General features: G+C 41.6%; 1 protein-coding gene across 1 annotated transcript; it reads right to left on the reverse strand.

Moving 5' to 3' along the window:
- Nucleotides 1-589: 589 nt before the first annotated feature.
- Nucleotides 590-17072, reverse strand: LOC138193621 (Ig-like V-type domain-containing protein FAM187A). Its single transcript, XM_069141756.1, has 6 exons — nt 17008-17072; nt 4939-5078; nt 3737-4014; nt 2854-3216; nt 2240-2478; nt 590-816 (listed from the first exon to the last, which is right to left on the reverse strand). The coding sequence occupies exons 1-6, from the start codon at nt 17009-17011 to the stop codon at nt 590-592; spliced, it is 1251 nt and encodes a 416-aa protein (XP_068997857.1). The 5' UTR covers nt 17012-17072.
- Nucleotides 17073-18573: the final 1501 nt, after the last annotated feature.

An 18573-nucleotide genomic window follows, 5' to 3' on the forward strand; every position in this document is an offset into this window, starting at 1 on the left:
AGTGCAATACCGAATATAATACGGATAAAGATGTCATAAATATATGCAAAGGAAAAAGTAAAAATATTTTTTTTTTAAATGATGTCATTTATAATCATATGTTTTGCAATCATGCGTCAACCAACAGTGGTTTATGAACTACAGTTATGAAGCCTCCAGTTCAGATTCTCCAGAAAACTAATAAGAATATATACATGGACAACATTTGGTTCCAAAGCAGGAAGTACGCTCTATATCTATATCTATATCTATATCTATATCTATATCTATATATCTATAAAAAAAAAAAAGTCTAGAAGAAGGCGGTTGAATACATGCTTCAAGCCGGCATTTAGACCTTCAAAATAAAAGTGTATACTGTAATTATGCACATGGAAATGTAGTATTTAGCTTTTTCTTCCATCTTCTCTCCGGCAGCGTCGCTGATCATTTAAAGCTACGACAGTAGAACTGCCAAACAGTCCATATTCTCCTCTGCTTTTCTTTCTCTCTAACTTTTATTGTTTCCTCTCATGTTACCTTTCATCAGCTGTTTTTGTTACTGAATAATATTGTTGAGAGTAACTCCACAGCGTCGATGTAACGGAGTTTATTCGTGGTGTATTTCCTGGCTGTCTCTGAGGTGTCTCCATCGGGCTCGACCCAGCAGCAGCAGACAAAACAAAAACGTCATGCCGGCGTACGTGTTCAACACCATCTTGACAGCAATCGGGAAGTCAGGATGTGACATCACCGAATGGCCCCGCCCCAAGTGGGCGTAAACCAGAAGTTGGATCTGGAAGGCCCGGCGACCCTGCAGCCAGCAGAAGTAGGTACCTGAATATGTATTTCAGGATAAATTAGATAAATTAGAAAACATAAACTGCATTGAACTACAAAAAGGTTGAGTATATATATTATAATATTTATATAAAAATCCTGTTATATGAAATATGAAGGCTCCACAAATGAATTTTGGTGTGTTCAGACCAAACTTGAAGCGTATTCTGGTAAAAGTCGATGCAGATACATATTTTGCATAGAAGCTTTATTTCATTCGCCCGTCGCTCACAGCTTCAGTTGAAGGAATCGAAGGACAAACCAATCAGTGACCGGCGGACGTAGATAAGTACGATGACGTTACAAGTCAAGCGTTTGTTTCGTAATGAAGCTACAACGACGGCGGCGGTAGACCGAGATGAAGCCATACGAGTAGTTCGAGCAATGCTGGCATATATTAAGGAATTGAAGCCGGAGTAAAGCTCAGAGCTTTTTTTTAAAAGATGTCTGCAGCGGTCATGAACCAACACAGCGTTTAAACTCTGCTCACGCTGGAGGACCGTCTCCATTGGTCTCGGCTGGATGAGCTTCGCTGCACAACACGCATCACACGGTCGTCGATGTCGATTGGTCAACAGCTGCTCCGACGGTTTCTAAATCACCCCGAGGGAACACAACCAATAGGATGCAACGACTGGAAGGAAGCTCAATGGAGCGCGGACAGACACATGAATCCACCTGGACAGTTTGAGTCGGGTAAAACCAGGATATCGGTTTTGTATCATTTCCCTGAAAGGACAACAGGAGACATCACGAACAATTAAAACAGGAAGCGGCGTGAACGGACGAAATCAGACCGACACAATGCCGATGATGTAACGTGGCTACTGCTGCGTACAAGTGGAACTCGTGAGCTCGTGGTTTCAACACAGGAAGTCGTGCTTACGGTATGTTTGCCGTTCAAGAGGTTAAGTTGTAAAAAGAGCGCTGCTAGGCAACAGCAACATGGACGGCGTCCAGAAGCCACACAGGCTAACAATTTAGCGAGCTAAGGGGGGGGGGGGGGCGGCAACGTAATGCAGGAAATACAAAGACACGGAGGGAAAAGATGATGCTGTCAGAAAGATCAACATGTTCCTCAGACGTAGGTTATTATCTGAATTATGAAGACAAACTCTACGTGACTAAAGTTAAAACATGTCAGCTGAACATCCAACCAAACATGAACTTCCATGACCTCTGACCTTTCTGTAAACGTCGGCAAACACGTCACAACTGGTGAACTCGAGGCTGGTAGAAAAGTTTGAGTTTCCAACGTCGTAAATACCACAAGAGGGCGCCGTTCATACGGACTCTTCTCATGTACGCAGTAAATAGGACAACATTTGAACGCATTATATATCTATTTAAAGTAATGTGGTGATGTTGGACAGCAGGATAACATCAAACATGTCTAATGGAGGTCGTGTCATCACAGCACCTGAGTCCTCAAGTTTTGCCGGTTGAAAGACGAGGTGATGTCCCACGTCTATCGTCAGCCGGGGGGTCGCGACGCTGAGGTTGCCCCCCGCTAAGTGCTCACGTCGGTAGATGGGTTTGGATTGCCGGTCCCAGCCCACGGCCATGTCAGGACGCGCTCCGGGGCACCCCATGGTGAGGACTGTGTCCACTGGGTGGGTCAGGTAGGAGACCTTTATCTTGTCCGGCAGGGAGGCGGGCCTACAGCACAGGAAACAGAGATTCGTTATATCAGAGACGGATTACGTTTGAAACTGAAAACCGCAGTGACCCAACAAACGCTGGAGTTCTGATCAGATTTATGATGATTTGTGTGTTCCTGTTTTTAATGTCTCTGTCAGGACAAAACTTCTATTTGAACAACTCTTCGGTCCTTTACAAGCAAAACTCAGAGAGCCACAAGCACTGCTGTCAACTCTTGTCTTGTCAAATAGAAAACCCATTGTTTATTCCCTACAGCACTCTTGTATGGTTTTGGTGTGAACAATATTGCATCCTCCAAGTGATGCTAGTGAGGCTTCATCTCTCTTAAACCTAAAAATACACATCCATTAAATTAAAATTGTACCTGCTCACCTGTACCCGAGAAATGCCATCAGAGACTGTATTTTGGAAGAGAGCACAGCCTCAGAAGAACAAGGCATTTGACAGCTTTTCACCTCCAACCTGGCTCCAGCTCCGCTCTGCTTCAGCTGGCCGAAAGCCCGGGGCACCGCCCCCGAGCCGCACGACGCCACCGTCTGATTGGACCGTCTGTAGCGCACGTGCAGGAAGCGGGAGTGGACGTAGCAGAGTCCCACGCGGACCTGCTCCCCCGGCGTCCCGCAGCGGTCACACACTGACCAGGACTGGAAGCTGGTGAAGACCCGGTAGAGCGGCTGAGAGGCGCCGAGGGTTTTGTTCTGTTCTCTTTTCCTCATCATATTTTCTGGAGCGAGTCTGGGAGCAAAGCAGCGGATAGTCGAGGGTTAGAAGGAACCGACAACAAGCGACAACAAGCGACAACAAGCAGCACTCGTGACCCATAAATTTGTCAACAGCCGTTATGAATCCTCCAGTTCAGATTCTGTCCGTCACCATCTTTGCTAGTTCGGAGCGGTTTGAAGCAGGAAGTGACCATATTTGGACGAGCTGGGGGAGGAGCCAGCGGTGGATCTGACCGATCTGATTGGAAACCTGACGATACTACGTTCACTTTGTATTTGATGAGAGAAGTTGAATGGGAGTCTATGGAGCTGGAGGCTTTTTGGAGCCGACCTCTAGTGGCACTCGCTGGTATTGCAGCTGAAGACACTTCTGGATCAGAACCATTTTACAGACCTGGAAGCTACAAACTCTTTTATATCCAGTCTGTGGTTGCTCAGGAGGTTTCTCTTAGATTTTAGAGAAAACATGCGCGAGTCGATTGGACTTAACGCATTCATCCGATTTCCCGTTTAGGCCGCAGTAACCTCGTCACCTCGGAGCGAAGCTGATCGTGCGAGCCTCCTGGATGTCCAGGTCGTGGCCGTAGAAGAAGTCTCTGCGGGCGGAGCCGCAGATGTAGACGCCCGAGTCGCTGGTTCCCGCTCTGAAGATGAGCAGGCTGAAGAGGCGGATGGAGAACCGACTGCGCAGGTCGTTGTTGTGAGACACCTCACTGGTGTCCAACAGCTTGTTGCCGTGGTGATCGGTCAGGGCTTGGGTCTCCTCGGACCTGCCCAGATGTTTCCGAAAGAACCACACGACCGATTGGACCTGCGGGACACGAGGAGCAAAAGAAGGATAAAATAGATGTGCTGTAAGTCAATAAAGTTGTTTACTTGATCGATAAAATGGATTCCAGTTGTTGTTTTGGGAGAAAAATCGTTTTTTTTTTCTCTCCTGTTACACTCAACTGCATTTAGCTATCTTATCTTCTCTAAAACCTCCGTTTCTTTTCTTGGACTTTTGTTCTTACAGATAGACATAAAAGATTCAGTCTGCTTTGTGTTGCGGCATTTTTTTCCATAATTTTCTTGCATGCGAACCCCTTCTTGTGCACGATTACTCCCTTCAGCATCATGCACTTAGTAACCAACCACGCAGGACAAATTAGTGGGTGAAAAGGTGTCGGCAAAAACGGGACTAGAGTTGGTCCTGAGGGGAGTTTTTGTGAATGACATGATGGCATATAACTGTTTTAATACTTAAAATCAAGGTGAAACAGATCGGTGACACTTCATGGTGAGGTCACATGAATTATCATGAATTAATCTTTAATGGGAGCCTCAGTAATGTTGAACATAATGGACGCTGGACACCACCCTTGCATGTTTCTATTTGCACCCTGATGAAGTGGATGAAGCCGCGTTCAGCTCACCTGCTTGTGTTTCTGTATTTGTGTCCAAGTGTGCAACACAATTACTTCATGCATTAATACCTCATAAGTAACATGAGTTCAAAGTCCTTCATTCACTATCTCATGCATGAACAACACATTAATTGACTATATTTCTATATTTGATATAAACTGAAATAAAACATCAGAGCATCTTTTCAGAGACAATTTTCTATTTTGTAATAACATTTAAGGAACACGAGTTACATAACCCAGAAAGTGTTGGACTTTCTTCCTTTTCCTCTGAAAGCTGCTGGTGACATCATGACTTTCATGTTCCATAGAGACACTTATATTTCTACCTGATGTTGTTTGCAGTGGCAGGGCAGCTCCACGGTGACTCCGGCCAGGAAGGCGGCGTTGCTGAAGGTCAGGAAAGCGGGACAGGCTCTCCGGGAGAACACGTCCTCCTTGTCCTCCTCAGCCTCGTAGCTCCGCAGCTCTGGAGGCAGGAGGAGGACGAGGAGGAGGACGAGGACGAGGAAGGGTGTTAAAAGCATCAAATTTCGATGCAATATTTCAACACATTCTCAGAGAAAAACTCAGCTGTTTGATTTTTATTTCAGATCTGAAGAATGAAACTTTGGTTACTTTCAAATCATGGAATCTGATGATGTCACTGAGGAACAGTCGTCTGTCGTCAACACAAACATCTTCAGCTCCAGACTCATTCAATCTAAATAGAAAACTGCTTCTCTGACTACATTAGCTTTGAATTTCTTTCTCTTCATGAAGTAAAAATATTATTCTTATTAAAAATCCCCATCATTTCTTGTTGATCTAATTTAATTGTTTAATTTGTGTGGTAACGATGTGAGCTGTTTGTGGTCAATACAGACAACAAGACATTACAAACATTTTGTTGCACCACAGACGTTCATTACATTACATTCATTACATTACATACATTACATTTCATTACATTTCATTACATACATTACATTACATACATTACATACATTACATACATTACATACATTACATACATTACATTACATACATTACATTTCATTACATTTCATTACATTTCATTACATACATTACATTACATACATTACATACATTACATACATTACATACATTACATTACATACATTACATTTCATTACATTTCATTACATTTCATTACATACATTTCATTACATACATTACATACATTACATACATTACATACATTACATTACATACATTACATTTCATTACATTTCATTACATTTCATTACATACATTACATTACATACATTACATACATTACATACATTACATACATTACATTACATACATTACATTTCATTACATTTCATTACATTTCATTACATACATTACATTACATACATTACATACATTACATACATTACATACATTACATTACATACATTACATTTCATTACATTTCATTACATTTCATTACATACATTTCATTACATACATTACATACATTACATACATTACATACATTACATTACATACATTACATACATTACATACATTACATACATTACATTACATACATTACATTTCATTACATTTCATTACATTTCATTACATACATTTCATTACATACATTACATACATTACATACATTACATACATTACATTACATTTAGCTGATGCTTTTATCCAAAGCAACTTACAATAAGTGCATTTCAACCATGAGGGTCACTGAGTGAGTCATGAAGTTACACTGAATTCATTTCAAATTAAAAGACCTCAGTAGCACCTGCATACTGCAAATCTTCTATTCTACCACTTCCCAGTGAGTGAGATCTTTGGAGGTCATTTCTAAACACAACGCACCATTTTTCTGGATGCTGTCGACCTGCTCTACTCGTCTTCCTGCACCTTCATCCACGCAGCTCAAACCTCAGAGTCTCACTCTTCAGAGTCTCACTCTTCAGTGTCTCACTCTTCAGTGTCTCACTCTTCAGTGTCTCACTCTTCAGTGTCTGCTGATGAGGCGAGCTGCTTCGTGTACTTCATTCATCCCCCACTTCACCTACAACACTGCCGCCAGCAGTCGTGGTTGTAATATAATAAAGCAGTAAGTAAATGAGAGCAGCGGAGCAGCTCGCGTGTCCTCGGGCGTCCGGCACAGCGAGACAACACAACGCGTCTGCTCAACAACTTCCGCCTGCAGACACAAACAAGTCTCGTATGATGTAAACTGGCAGCTCTGGCTGGAGGATTATCTCCTGCATGTGTGTGAGTGTGTTTCAACACGAACTGCAGTAGTTTCAGGGTGGATGTTTCGTGAAGGTGTGAGAGCAGCAGGATGACCAACTAACTAACTAAGAGTGGGAAACACTTCTGATCACACTTTGTCGTTTTTTTTATCAACAAAATTAAATTCAGTTTTAATTCAAAACAGCAGATTCATTTTAGAAAACAAAAATCCCAACCTGGAGTAAAAATAATTACTATAATGTGTCACTGATCCCATACTGTGCTTTTTGTTCCATTGATACTAGTTAGAAAGGATCCTTCATATAGTAAAATCCTTTTTCTGTGTAAGATTTCATGGGGAGACCATTTGTTTTTATTTGGCCTTCTTGAATGACACTTTTCTTTTGGATCTTCAAACACATTAAAGATGTTCATGATTTTTCAATCAGATAAAGAAAAAAATAAGTTTTTCTGAATTACTGTGACCAAAGACAATTTGCCTGATTCTCACACAGGTTCTGGAGTTATGAAGAGTGTGCTATTATTATAACGTATAAGACAGATGACTCATGGACATCTATTCATGCCAGGACATTCGAGATAATTGTATTTCTCTGGAAATTTAAGTCACTCCATGTCTGTATTTATGACTCCGAGGAGTGTTATGCACTATTTTCTCCTCATGCAGTTTCTGTCTCTTTGCAGCTCTCCACAGTCTGAAGTGCCGTCCCATCATGTCCTCCCCCAGAGTCCCCGACGGTCTGTCCTTGTACGTAAACTTCTCGTGACCAGCGAGGGATGAACAGTACGTATAGGAAACTCTCTGAAGCGACAGAAGCCTGTTGCTCCAATTCTCTTAACAAAAAAAAGTCCATCTGAAAAACACAACCTGGATTCGGCCTCAGCTGTCCATCCACAACGTCTGTCCCCGCCTCCTTCACTTGTTGACTCCAGGTAATAGCATCGATTCAGGGCATCGGACTTTGAATACCACCGAGTGCTCCGACATTTCTCCCCCTGCCATGATCATCTACTGATACTCTCACAAAAAATGTCCATTAAAAGCTGCAAGTCGCCAAATGTCCCATTCAGCCCGCTCTTCCATCGTCCTCCTCCAGACGGGGGAAATTATTTTTAGCAGCAAAGTGCAATTTAATGTGTTTCGATTCTCGTAATCAAGGATGGTCGGTCCGTTAGTCTGTCTGACTCAACGCTCGCAGAACATCTTGTTGTGGTTGATGTCTAAAGGCATGAATCCCGTGTTTTTTGGTGTTTTCAATCACCACCATCGGGCAACATTTTCAAACTAAGTACTCCTTCTTGGTTAAAGTGATAAAAACAAACTGGCATACGACCCAGCTGAAGGCACTTCTGTATCGCCCTCATTTTTTTTTAGATCTGGAAGCTCTGTCCACTTTTATATACAGTCAATAGGGGCATCTGCAGAAAAACTAAATCCAATGAAAAAAAAAATTATGGAAAAAAGTGGCACCACTAGTGCGTCCATAGACAGTTTAAATAAATAACCCAATGTATGTTTGGCTAAATATAGCCATGTTAAACAATTAACTTTGCTCTTTCATTTTGTACTTTTCCATCTTTTGAGTCTGCAGTCTCGTTTCCTGTTTTTCATTTTAGAAGCTTTAATTTTGAAAAGCACTCGTTTTAGTTCCTGTCGCACAAAACAGAACAAAGAAAATGAAGGGACAAAAGAAAGTAATTTTCTTTTATGATATTAGCATCCAAAGTCAGTATTTGTTGCTCTACTCTTCTGTTAAGATGTGTTACGTGCTTTTTAAAAGAAGATGTGAACTGAAGTTTGTTTAAATGAATGGACGCTGGCCCGTGTTAAGACTGCTGTAATACTGGACCTGATATATTACTGTATTAAACCAGCTCTTATGGTGGTTTGTATATTTTAAATGAAACTGAATCATCAGTTGAAGTGTTACGGTGTAAGAAGGTGAGAGTCCTGCAGCATTTAAACAGCCTCTCCAGAGTCGGTCCAGGAGTTTAACCCAGAACAATATATGCAGCCCTACTTCAGACCTGGAGTCCTGCGCATGATGAAGTCCTTGAGCCGTGCTGTAATATCTCCTCCCGCCTCGACATTTCAGCTGCACAGTAATTCTTGAACTTTATGAACTGACACTACTCGGACTTGTCAGCGATTTGTCCAACACGGCGTTTATCTGTGACTGCAGATGGACGGACCTCCTGGGCTGCTAAACGTTACCTGACTGTCACTTCTGAGTGGGAGATTAAAAAAAAAAAAAAAAAAAAAAAAGATACATTTTTTTGCAGACGCACTCTCATGTTGATTTTTTTTTAATGATTCCAAAAGTTTTATTTTTAATTTAGCACTAATTAAAAACAAACATTTCTTTAGTTAAGATTTAACAATGAAGAATTTGTATGTTCTCTGCCAGAATTTCGTTGATAAATATATCATACAAATACACGCTGACAGGTTTTTAATAACACTCATAAGAGCGACGTGTGTCGGCGCAATACGCCACGATTCATTAAAAGAAGTGTTTATCGTGATTAGAGGAGGCAGTGATGTAAAACCAGTCAGTAGGAATTACAAACACAATATGGAGGATTAAGAAAAAGAGGCCCTGATGTAAACTGGTGTTCGCAGGTCAGAACGATTCACTCAACCTGTCTAACACAGAGAAACACAAACTACATAGACGTCATCTGAACTGTGTCACTTCTTTTCTACGACACCAGATTGTCGTTATCTTTATGACCACTAGGGGTCAATTTATCTTTAAAATCATCACTGTGGATCATAATTTCTGCTTGACGACATCTCGAACGTTAACCTGAATGACGATGAAAAACAGATCCGATATGAACATATTTACTGGATCAAACAGAGCGGTAACTATATTATTTACATTTAACTGTCAATTTACAGTTTCAAATCGTTCCACCTGTGTTTTAGGTCACGGAGAGGCTTCCAAAATCTACCTTCAGCTATCAGGTACGAAAACATTTTGGTGTTCCTCTATTGTCCTTCTTCTCTTTTTACAGCCTCAACTTTTCCTCCTCTGTCATCTCATCCATAAAATCTTTGTATTCATTCAAGCATCAAACACATTTCACTACTTCGTTTTTCCTTTTTTCCCCCTTCTCCTATATTTATCTTCCTCCGAGCGTCTTCCTCCTCTGCACCATCTAGTCTCCTGTTCCCGTCCTGCTAAATATCCCATTCAACCAAACTGTGTTTCCAGAACCCTTCGACGTCCTCCTGACATGTTTATTTAACTGGCATTTACTCCCGTGTTAAAGTTTAATGTAATTATATCTAATATGCAACCTGACTTTTCTTGCACATATTTCTCCTCTTCATCCCAGTTGGATTTCCCAATTAGCCTAAATTCCATCTCAATCTGGAAGGAAAGTCCTCATTTAATAAAAAAAAATGGCCTTCTACCTTTCCTACCTTTCTACCTTTCAATTCGTAAACTGTTAAGAAATGTTCATTAGACTTGGAAAAGTTGTAAAAATGTTTTTTTTTGTCATGTTAACATTTCAAGAAGAGTTCAGATGCTTGAATGTCCTTGAATGCACCACCATCAGAGCTGTCAATGCTCAACAAGATAAAGTCCTGGAGCTTTCAGACACATCTCACTTCTCTTTAAAGCAAAAGCACCTCCCAAAACCTTTACGAATCACTTCACGAACAAATCAGCTTCATGATAAGACAAAGCTATTGGGTGAAAACAAAACAAAACCCCATACCACCCTGCTGTTACCCCAATTCAGTAAGTGAGGAAAGGCAAGGCAAATTTGAGCCACCAACAAAACAACGTAGGGAGGTTAGAGTTGGAAAAGATTTCTTATGAAACATTTATGCGTCTTTCTCATGGACTCAAACCCTTTTCTGCCGGGTGAAAGTCGCCGTCTTACATCCTCCTTTGGGCTTTAGTCACATGATCGCTTCCTTTGATCCTGGACATACAGTGTGAGTACTTTTTGTGCTGTCTGTGCCGACGCGAGACAAAACCGTGACACGCCGACGCCGTATCCTCCTGATGGATGTGTTACTGGGCGGTACAACAGTATTTGAGACTTTGATGAAGGTCAGAGATCGGTGTTGACTGATGGTACAATACAGGAGATTGGAGAGATTTGATGAACAACTGACGCTGTTGTTCATCGTCGAGGGACAGTCTTGCTAAAATACAGTATGGTCGTATATATATATACACTTAACAAAAAGTCAAGTCATCAGAAAACACCTTAATCACCAAAAATACCTTTCTTCATTATCTCTGTGCTTCTGTCTCGTAATAAAAGATGAGTCAGCAGCCTTCGAATCTCTGCAATTCGAGTTTCACACAGAACTGAAACCAACGAAGGTAGAAAATCAATTCAAGTATGTTCTCATCTATTAAAAACACCAACTTCCTGTAACCTTTAGGAAAATGAGACTGAAACAAGAATCTCATCTTTTGCCTGTTTGAAGTTTGCCTTCTCTCAGACTCGCTTCTTGTCCTCATCTTTTATTCACGAGAGTGTTTGCTCGAACACACTCGCTGCACTCACCTGTCTGTGTGTGCATTTTAAAGCAGGGTTTAATAAGACTTCGGATTGGACTACCAGACTTTATCCATCGATCTGTCCTCTCGCCGCCTCGCTGTTATTACTTCCAAGCGCACTTTAGGATTCAACAGGAGTCTGAAGGCAAACTCAGAAAGCTCAAGCAACGGCCATTCATTTCAATCAGGTGGTCTCAGACAACGTTGTCTGGTGGACTGTGGATAAATATGTTGAACTAAAGTTCTGGTGTTGGATATGATAATCAGGAGATCTGATATGGATGCCAAAAACAAATCAAATCAAATGATATTTGCTTTAGTTAAAACAGGCTGTTTTGGACCATTTTAATGAAGACAGAATGATACTTAAAATGGGGCTCTGACTCAAAACCAGAAGTGTACGAGTTAGAAACGTGATTTATGTCACTCAAACTCAGCCTGTGATTAGCTTGTTGCTCGCAACCCAAGCTAAATATACATGTTGCATTTTTCATTACACGTCATCACACTGCATATATTAATCAAATGCAAATTTATGATGAATATTTTGTTATTTTGTAGTCATAAAGTCTTAAACCTTTACAGTATGATGAAATTTGAACTCTGTAAGTGTCAAATAATAAATACTTTCAAGTGTTGACTGTTAACGCCGTGAAAGAGTTCGAATTCAAACACCTCCAGGATGAAATAGAGTTTTACTCCTCATGGACTCAATGAGAAGGCGCCCATCAAACTGAGTGTCAAACTCAGGAAATCAGCAACAGAGATGCTTGAAATGCTTCAAAAAGCCAATGAGGTGAACGTTGTTGTCCAAACCCCAAAAAAGGTGCCCGAGGTCAGCAGCACAACCCGGCAAACTCCTTCTGTGAGGACCGCCCTGCTCTCATGTTGAACATCCACCAGTTTTCATTCAGTTTTTTAGCCTCTCTCAGTCCACTGAATGCCGAAAACCAAGGACTCCTTTCAGCAACACCCTCGGTTATATCCACCCGGTCCAGTTGGGAGCGCAGCGCCCGAAAACAGACGTCCACTGTCGGCCGCACAGCCGCTCAACTGGAGCAGCCGGCAGCCGAGCGGCTTCGGTCAAAGGGGCAGTGAAGAGGAGCTGCTGGAAGGAGGAGCAGGGTTTTATTCATTCATGTTTCGACCCTCAACGTTTCCCAGCTGGTCTGATCCCCAAGAGATTTACATTCCCACTGCTACCGGAGCTCGAGGACAGCGAGGTCTGTTATAGAATCTGACTCAGAGATATAGAAAGTCATGAAATATTCTTTGGATATTTATGGTACCCAGAGATTTTTAGTTTATGCCCAAATGTTTTCTCTTGAAAACAAGACATTGAAAAACAGTAAAAAGATTGCCATTAAACAGAAAGCTTCTCGAGTACTTAATTGTCCCCAGAGGATGAACCTTTCCCATTTTGGATCCTCTGTGACCCTGTGAGCATTCAGTGCTTCCAAACACTGGAGCTGCAGCTGCAGACCAACGTTTAGCAAGAAAACAAACAAGTCGGAGGAGAAGAGTAACGCAGGAAAAGCTAAATGTGACGACTCTAAAAGCTCTAAAAAGTGTTTACAGCTGTTCTGAGTGACTAAACTCGACGCCGGTTGAACGTCCGTCATCATAAAGACACTTTCAGACGGTCTGCTGCTGCACGCATTAAAAAGTCATGGAAATAAATGGAATAATAACAGAGAGCTCGAGAGTGAAGTTGAAATCCTGCAAATGTGGAGGGTCTTAGATGTGTTTGTCTCATTGTCAAAGGTCACAGGAACAATCAAAATAAGATAGACAGATACAAAAATAAAGACATGTATAAATACACACAAACTATATACACAACAATAAATAAATAAATACACCTTGGGGTTAATAATAACGCAAATAATATAGTAATACAACAGGATCGCAAATTTCTTTGGGCAATCAGTGTTTAATAAAAATTAAAAGTGACATCAACACATCACAAACGTAACGATTGAATATCTGTCTGTCTTCCTCGTCCCGTTTTCATCATTAATCACGTCTCCCCCTCCGACACCAGTTATCGTTCATTATCCTTCTGCTTTATTTCCAGACGAGTCGACCGCGGTTGCTAATTCATTATATGTTTGTGTGAGGACGCCGTGGAAGACAGAAGAGGGCTTCGCATCGTTAGTGACAATCTACGAAGTATTTCTGTTTTTAAATGTTAAACATCCGCATGATGACGAAGGTGATGAATATTGTGGTGCACGAGGTGGGATGAGTAATGCACCCCTCATCCCCCATCGCCTGCACCACAGGCCTGTCAATCAAACAGACACGCCCCCCAAAACAGGTGTTTTTGAATCTTATTTTCTAATGAATGAGGAATTATTTTCAGGTGAACCTCCAGAAAACTAACGAACACTTTTATAACGAGTCTGTGGACAAAACCGAAGCTGCTAGAAAAGGAGTCTCGTTGCCTTTGAAATTTGAGTGAAAAAAAAACGTTTACGTGGCCTTGAAATGTTTTTTTCATTGGTTTTCAAAAACATTCTTCTGCTGTAGAAGCACGGTAGTCATTACAAAAAGATTATTTCATAGGTTTTCTACTTCAAACGTGTGTGGGGGACGTCAGGAGGAAGAGAGGCGGCTCTGCTGCGTGGTGACAGCGCGCCGCTCATCATCGTCTTGTCATAAATCCACAGTGGGCAAACCTTTTCCTTGATACTATATAGTGCTGTCACACTGTGGGCCTGAAAAGATTTCCTGCCCACGGAGTCAGCCTCCCGTTGCAGTGATAGAATGAGGGTATAAAGACGAAGACGTTGATGTCGTAAATCACAGAAGAGGGCGCGGTGCTGCTGCTGCTGCCTGTGAAAACGCTGTTTGAACTTCACTTATCGCCTTCGTTGATTGATAATTCATGTTCATACCGGGTTTATAAATTCATTATTTACAAGAAGGATTACTTTATAAGGTGGAAACTGGACAGGGCTGTAAGGTGGTGAGTTTTGAAATATGTTATGTAAAGAGTCCGTTTCTAGGCCAGGTGCTGTCCATGGTGCTGATCCTAACTGTGTACACAGGCGCTATGTTAAAGTTCTGGTAAAATTCTTAATTAATGTCAAAAAATCCTATGAAAATGTCAAAGTTCCTGATTTTTCCTTGAACTTTGACCTTTGCCCCCCAAACTCTCATCAGTTCATCCTGGGTATGAAGTGAAGGTTTTTGTTCACGACCCCTGCAGAGGTCAGAGGTCAAGACGTTGCTGTGGAAAGTTTCCGTCAGATGATTGAGGCGTTTATGAATGTGATGATCGCATCGACTCTCGGGAGGAACTTCTAACGTGTGAGAGGAAAAACAACGCGGTCCTTTGTACGGGGGGTCGAACAAAAATGGCTCCAATACGTTTCACATTAGAAACTTTCCAGTTGCTAAAAAACATGATCGAAGTAAGTGTTGAGCATCGATGCGTAATTTCCACGACAAATTTCACAGGATTTAAATTGAAATTAGAAAGATGCTGCGGAACTTTAAATCTGAGTGTCTGCGCGCCGTCCGACCAATCAGAGACGTCTCTCGTAAAACGTTCGTTTTGGTAACAACACCTTCAGAATATTTTGCTCTTTTTCAACTTAAATTTGTCTCGTTCGTCCTCCCATCCTTCGTCTCTCAGCTTTCTCTCCACCCGTCCTCAGCTGGAGCTTTTTAAATGTACTCGGATCCTGTCAGGACTTTGAGTCCTCGTCTTCACTTTCCAAGGAAAAGTCCTCCTATCTATTTATCTGCCTCCCTCCTTTCATCTTCCTCGCCCTCCTCCCCCTCGGTTACGTCACAGCTCAGCTTCGTCCTCATCTCACCTCTCTGCCTTCCCCTCCAAACGTTTTACACCGACCGAACTCTCCTCTTCGTCTTCCTCACTTCGCCTCCCGATTGTTTCCACCCGCATCTTTTCCCGCCCGAGAGCGCTCGTCTTCGTCTCTTTTCTGCGTTTGGAAAGCCTCTCTGTGCACTCAGGGCTCTGCAGCGCTCCTTTACCTCTCCGCTCACCTTTTCATCCACCTGTTCCTGCGCTCGTAGTGGATGCTTTTATCCAAAGTGCCCGCTTTTTAAGTTTATACATAATGAACACTGGGACTTCTCCTGAAAATAAACCGCAGTGTGAGAACTACTTTAACTTCACTGAAGTCTTCATCTGAATATCCTCAAATCATTCTCACTCATTTTTCAGCACATTTGATGGATTTTCCTTTTTTTGTGGAAACACCTTTCACTGTGATGCTACACATGTTAACATGCTCCCCTCTGATCACCTGCAAACTCGGTCTGTAGCACCTCTAGCTCCGCCCACCTCTAACTCCGCCCACTTCACCCGGCACCGCAGATCGATGGAGACTCCCAATAAATATGAAGAAAAAGAAGACGAGCGCAGCAGAAGCAGAATTTATCTAAAAGTACAATAAGGTATGAGTATATTATAACACTACAACATTATTTTGATATTATTATTTGATATGGTCTAAACATCCTGACAAAACAGGAGTTATAGATGGGCGGGGTTAGATGTGGGCGGGGTTAGATGTGCACAGGATTGTTATCACTGCTCGTTTGCTCACGGCCACTGAGAGTGAGTCCTGCAGTAATTCTGCTGTAAAACCAAAACAAACATCTAAAATGCTAAAAAGTACCATTTTCATCCAAAGGAAAAATAAATAAATATACAAAAAATAAATTGAGAGTTCACGACCCCTGCGGAGGTCAGAGGTCAAGACGTTGCTGTGGAAAGTTTCCGTGAAGGTATATTTCGATTAGTAGCACTCATCATCTCGACTTTTGTGTGACATTAAATACCCTCGACTGCATGTTTAATAATAAACCGAGCACTCGTTGTTTTTCTTCTCACACATTAGAATTTCCTCCCGAAGGTCGATGCGATCATCACATTCAGAAACGTCTCAATCATCTGCCGTTATGACGGAAACTTTCCACAACAACGTCTTGACCGCTGACCTCCGCAGGGGTCGTGAACTCTCAATTTATTTTCTTTCAGCTCTGACTGATGAGCGCGACGGAACGCTGCCAGATTGATCCGCCGTGATTTGTATTCACGCAGCAGCGTCGTTAGCATATTCGTCACTCCGGCTGTTACAGAGCACTCGGAGACCTTCGACCTCCTCACCGCTGGCTGCTGGAAGTATTGGCAGTAAAAGGAAGCCGGCGCTGGTGCAGTACAGAACTCTTATTGATAACTGATTGATTGTTTTTATGCCTCCGGTGATACACAGAGCTGGAAGCATCATGTTTTCAGGTATACCGTCCATCACATTCTTGTGAACGCGATATCTCAAGAACACCTTGAGGGAATTTCTTCTAATTTGGCAAAACCATTCCCTTGATACCCAGGATGTACTGATGGGAGTTTGGTGATCAAAGGCCAAAGTTCAAGGTCACTGTGAGGCCTTATATATAAATAATGACGAATTATTTTCAGATGTACCGCCAAAAAACTAATAAGAAGAATGGGAGTCTATGGAGCTGGAGCTTTTTTGAAGCCAACTCCTAGTGGCGCTTGGTGGTATTACACCTTAGGAGACTTCAGAATTAGCCTCATTTGTCAGACCTGGAAGCTATGAACACTTTTATATACAGTTTATGGTGTTAACTTCATATAGAAAGTTTTCTACTCACCCATCCAACGAGGCCTTCAGATCTTGGGACGACAGTAAACGGAAAAACATTTTCTCCCTGAGTTTTACCCTGAAAACAGCACTTCTCTCCAGTTTTACCATTTTATGGAGGAACCTTCTGTTTGCTGCCTGGAGGAAGAGAAACACCAAAGATTACATGAAAGACTGTAGAAATAGTCCCGTATATGTCAATTTTAAATGGATGATTGTTAAACAACCCGTTGCCATGGCAGTGTTGGAGGCAGTGCTGCACACTGGATATTTAATCAAAACATAGTGGCAGGAAAAATTGATGTCGTGTGTTTCTCTGATGGATGTCCGCAGCTGTAAGCATGTTTGACTCATTTGGATCTCCCACATGAACCTCTTCCTCTTCCTCCTCCTCCTCCTCCAGTTAGTTATTTTTCATATTTTTCAGTCCACTTTGATGGATGCCGGAAAGCTGATTGTCAAAACAATAAATGACAAGAAACTGACGGAGAAGAAAAGGAGACCTCCCCATAAAACATTCCTACGAGTTAAACTCAGAAATGAAAGGATGAACTCATTTGATTTTGGTAGGCAAAGGTCAAAGGTCACTGTGACCTCACAAAACACGTTTGTGGCCAAAGCTCAAGAATTCATACAGTCATAATAACAAACTTTCATACACAAGTCTAGCAAGATCAAATATTGAAGTGATGACATTTGAGTATCCAAAAGGTCATAATGGTCTGCAAAAAGCAGTTTGGTCCCATTTCGCATGCATCTGCAAAAAAAGAAAAAGGTGAAAACTGGGAATCATACATGGTCATCATTTATTTATTTGTTCCATAAGCAGAGAAAAATATACAATTTAAAATTCAAGCTTCAGCAAAAACTCTTTATGCATTGACAACAAGCCAGCTAGCACGATCGTTTCAGTCTGCCGTACGCAGAGCAGGAACAGGTAAGTGTATAAAGCTACAGCCTGAGTCATGATGTACAAACAGTTCTGCCTTCTAAGGACTCTCCAAATATGAGAAATAGTAAACCAGGGGTCTCCAAACCTCAGCTCGCCACCCGTTTTTGAGTAGCTAGCAGAAGGTTCGAACAATATGCAGTGCTTCCCACACATACATTTATTTGGGCGGGCTGACCAGGTTTATTTTGCGATCAATTTCAGCATTTTTTTTAATCTATTTTTTATCTGATCTGAGAGAACTGTGTCCGTGTAATATCAAATATTTTGAAAGAGTCTCATTCACTTATTGTTTTAGTGATGGCACTTTGTGTACTTTTGTGACATATATCAACTTAATATTACACCTTGCTCCCTTAACATGCTGTTGTTCTTTCAGTAATTTGTACTAATGCAAACTGTTGATTTGAAAGCAATCAGATGTTCAGGTATATCTGACTTAAATCAATTGTGTTAATATAACTTGTAATTTTGTCAAAGTAGCTCTCAGATGAAAAAAGGTTGGAGACCCCTCTAGTAAACTGTGATTTTATCACCATGTGATACTTAAAAAGATACAAGATGGGTGGTGATTAATGTGATGCCTTTAAAAAGTCTGGTCACCCAAAGATTTGCCACATAGTCTTA

This window comes from Embiotoca jacksoni, unplaced genomic scaffold (genome assembly GCF_022577435.1).
Source record: "Embiotoca jacksoni isolate LCO1_2020_lvr unplaced genomic scaffold, fEmbJac1.0.p SCAF_90, whole genome shotgun sequence".
Classification (NCBI taxonomy): domain Eukaryota; kingdom Metazoa; phylum Chordata; class Actinopteri; family Embiotocidae; genus Embiotoca; species Embiotoca jacksoni.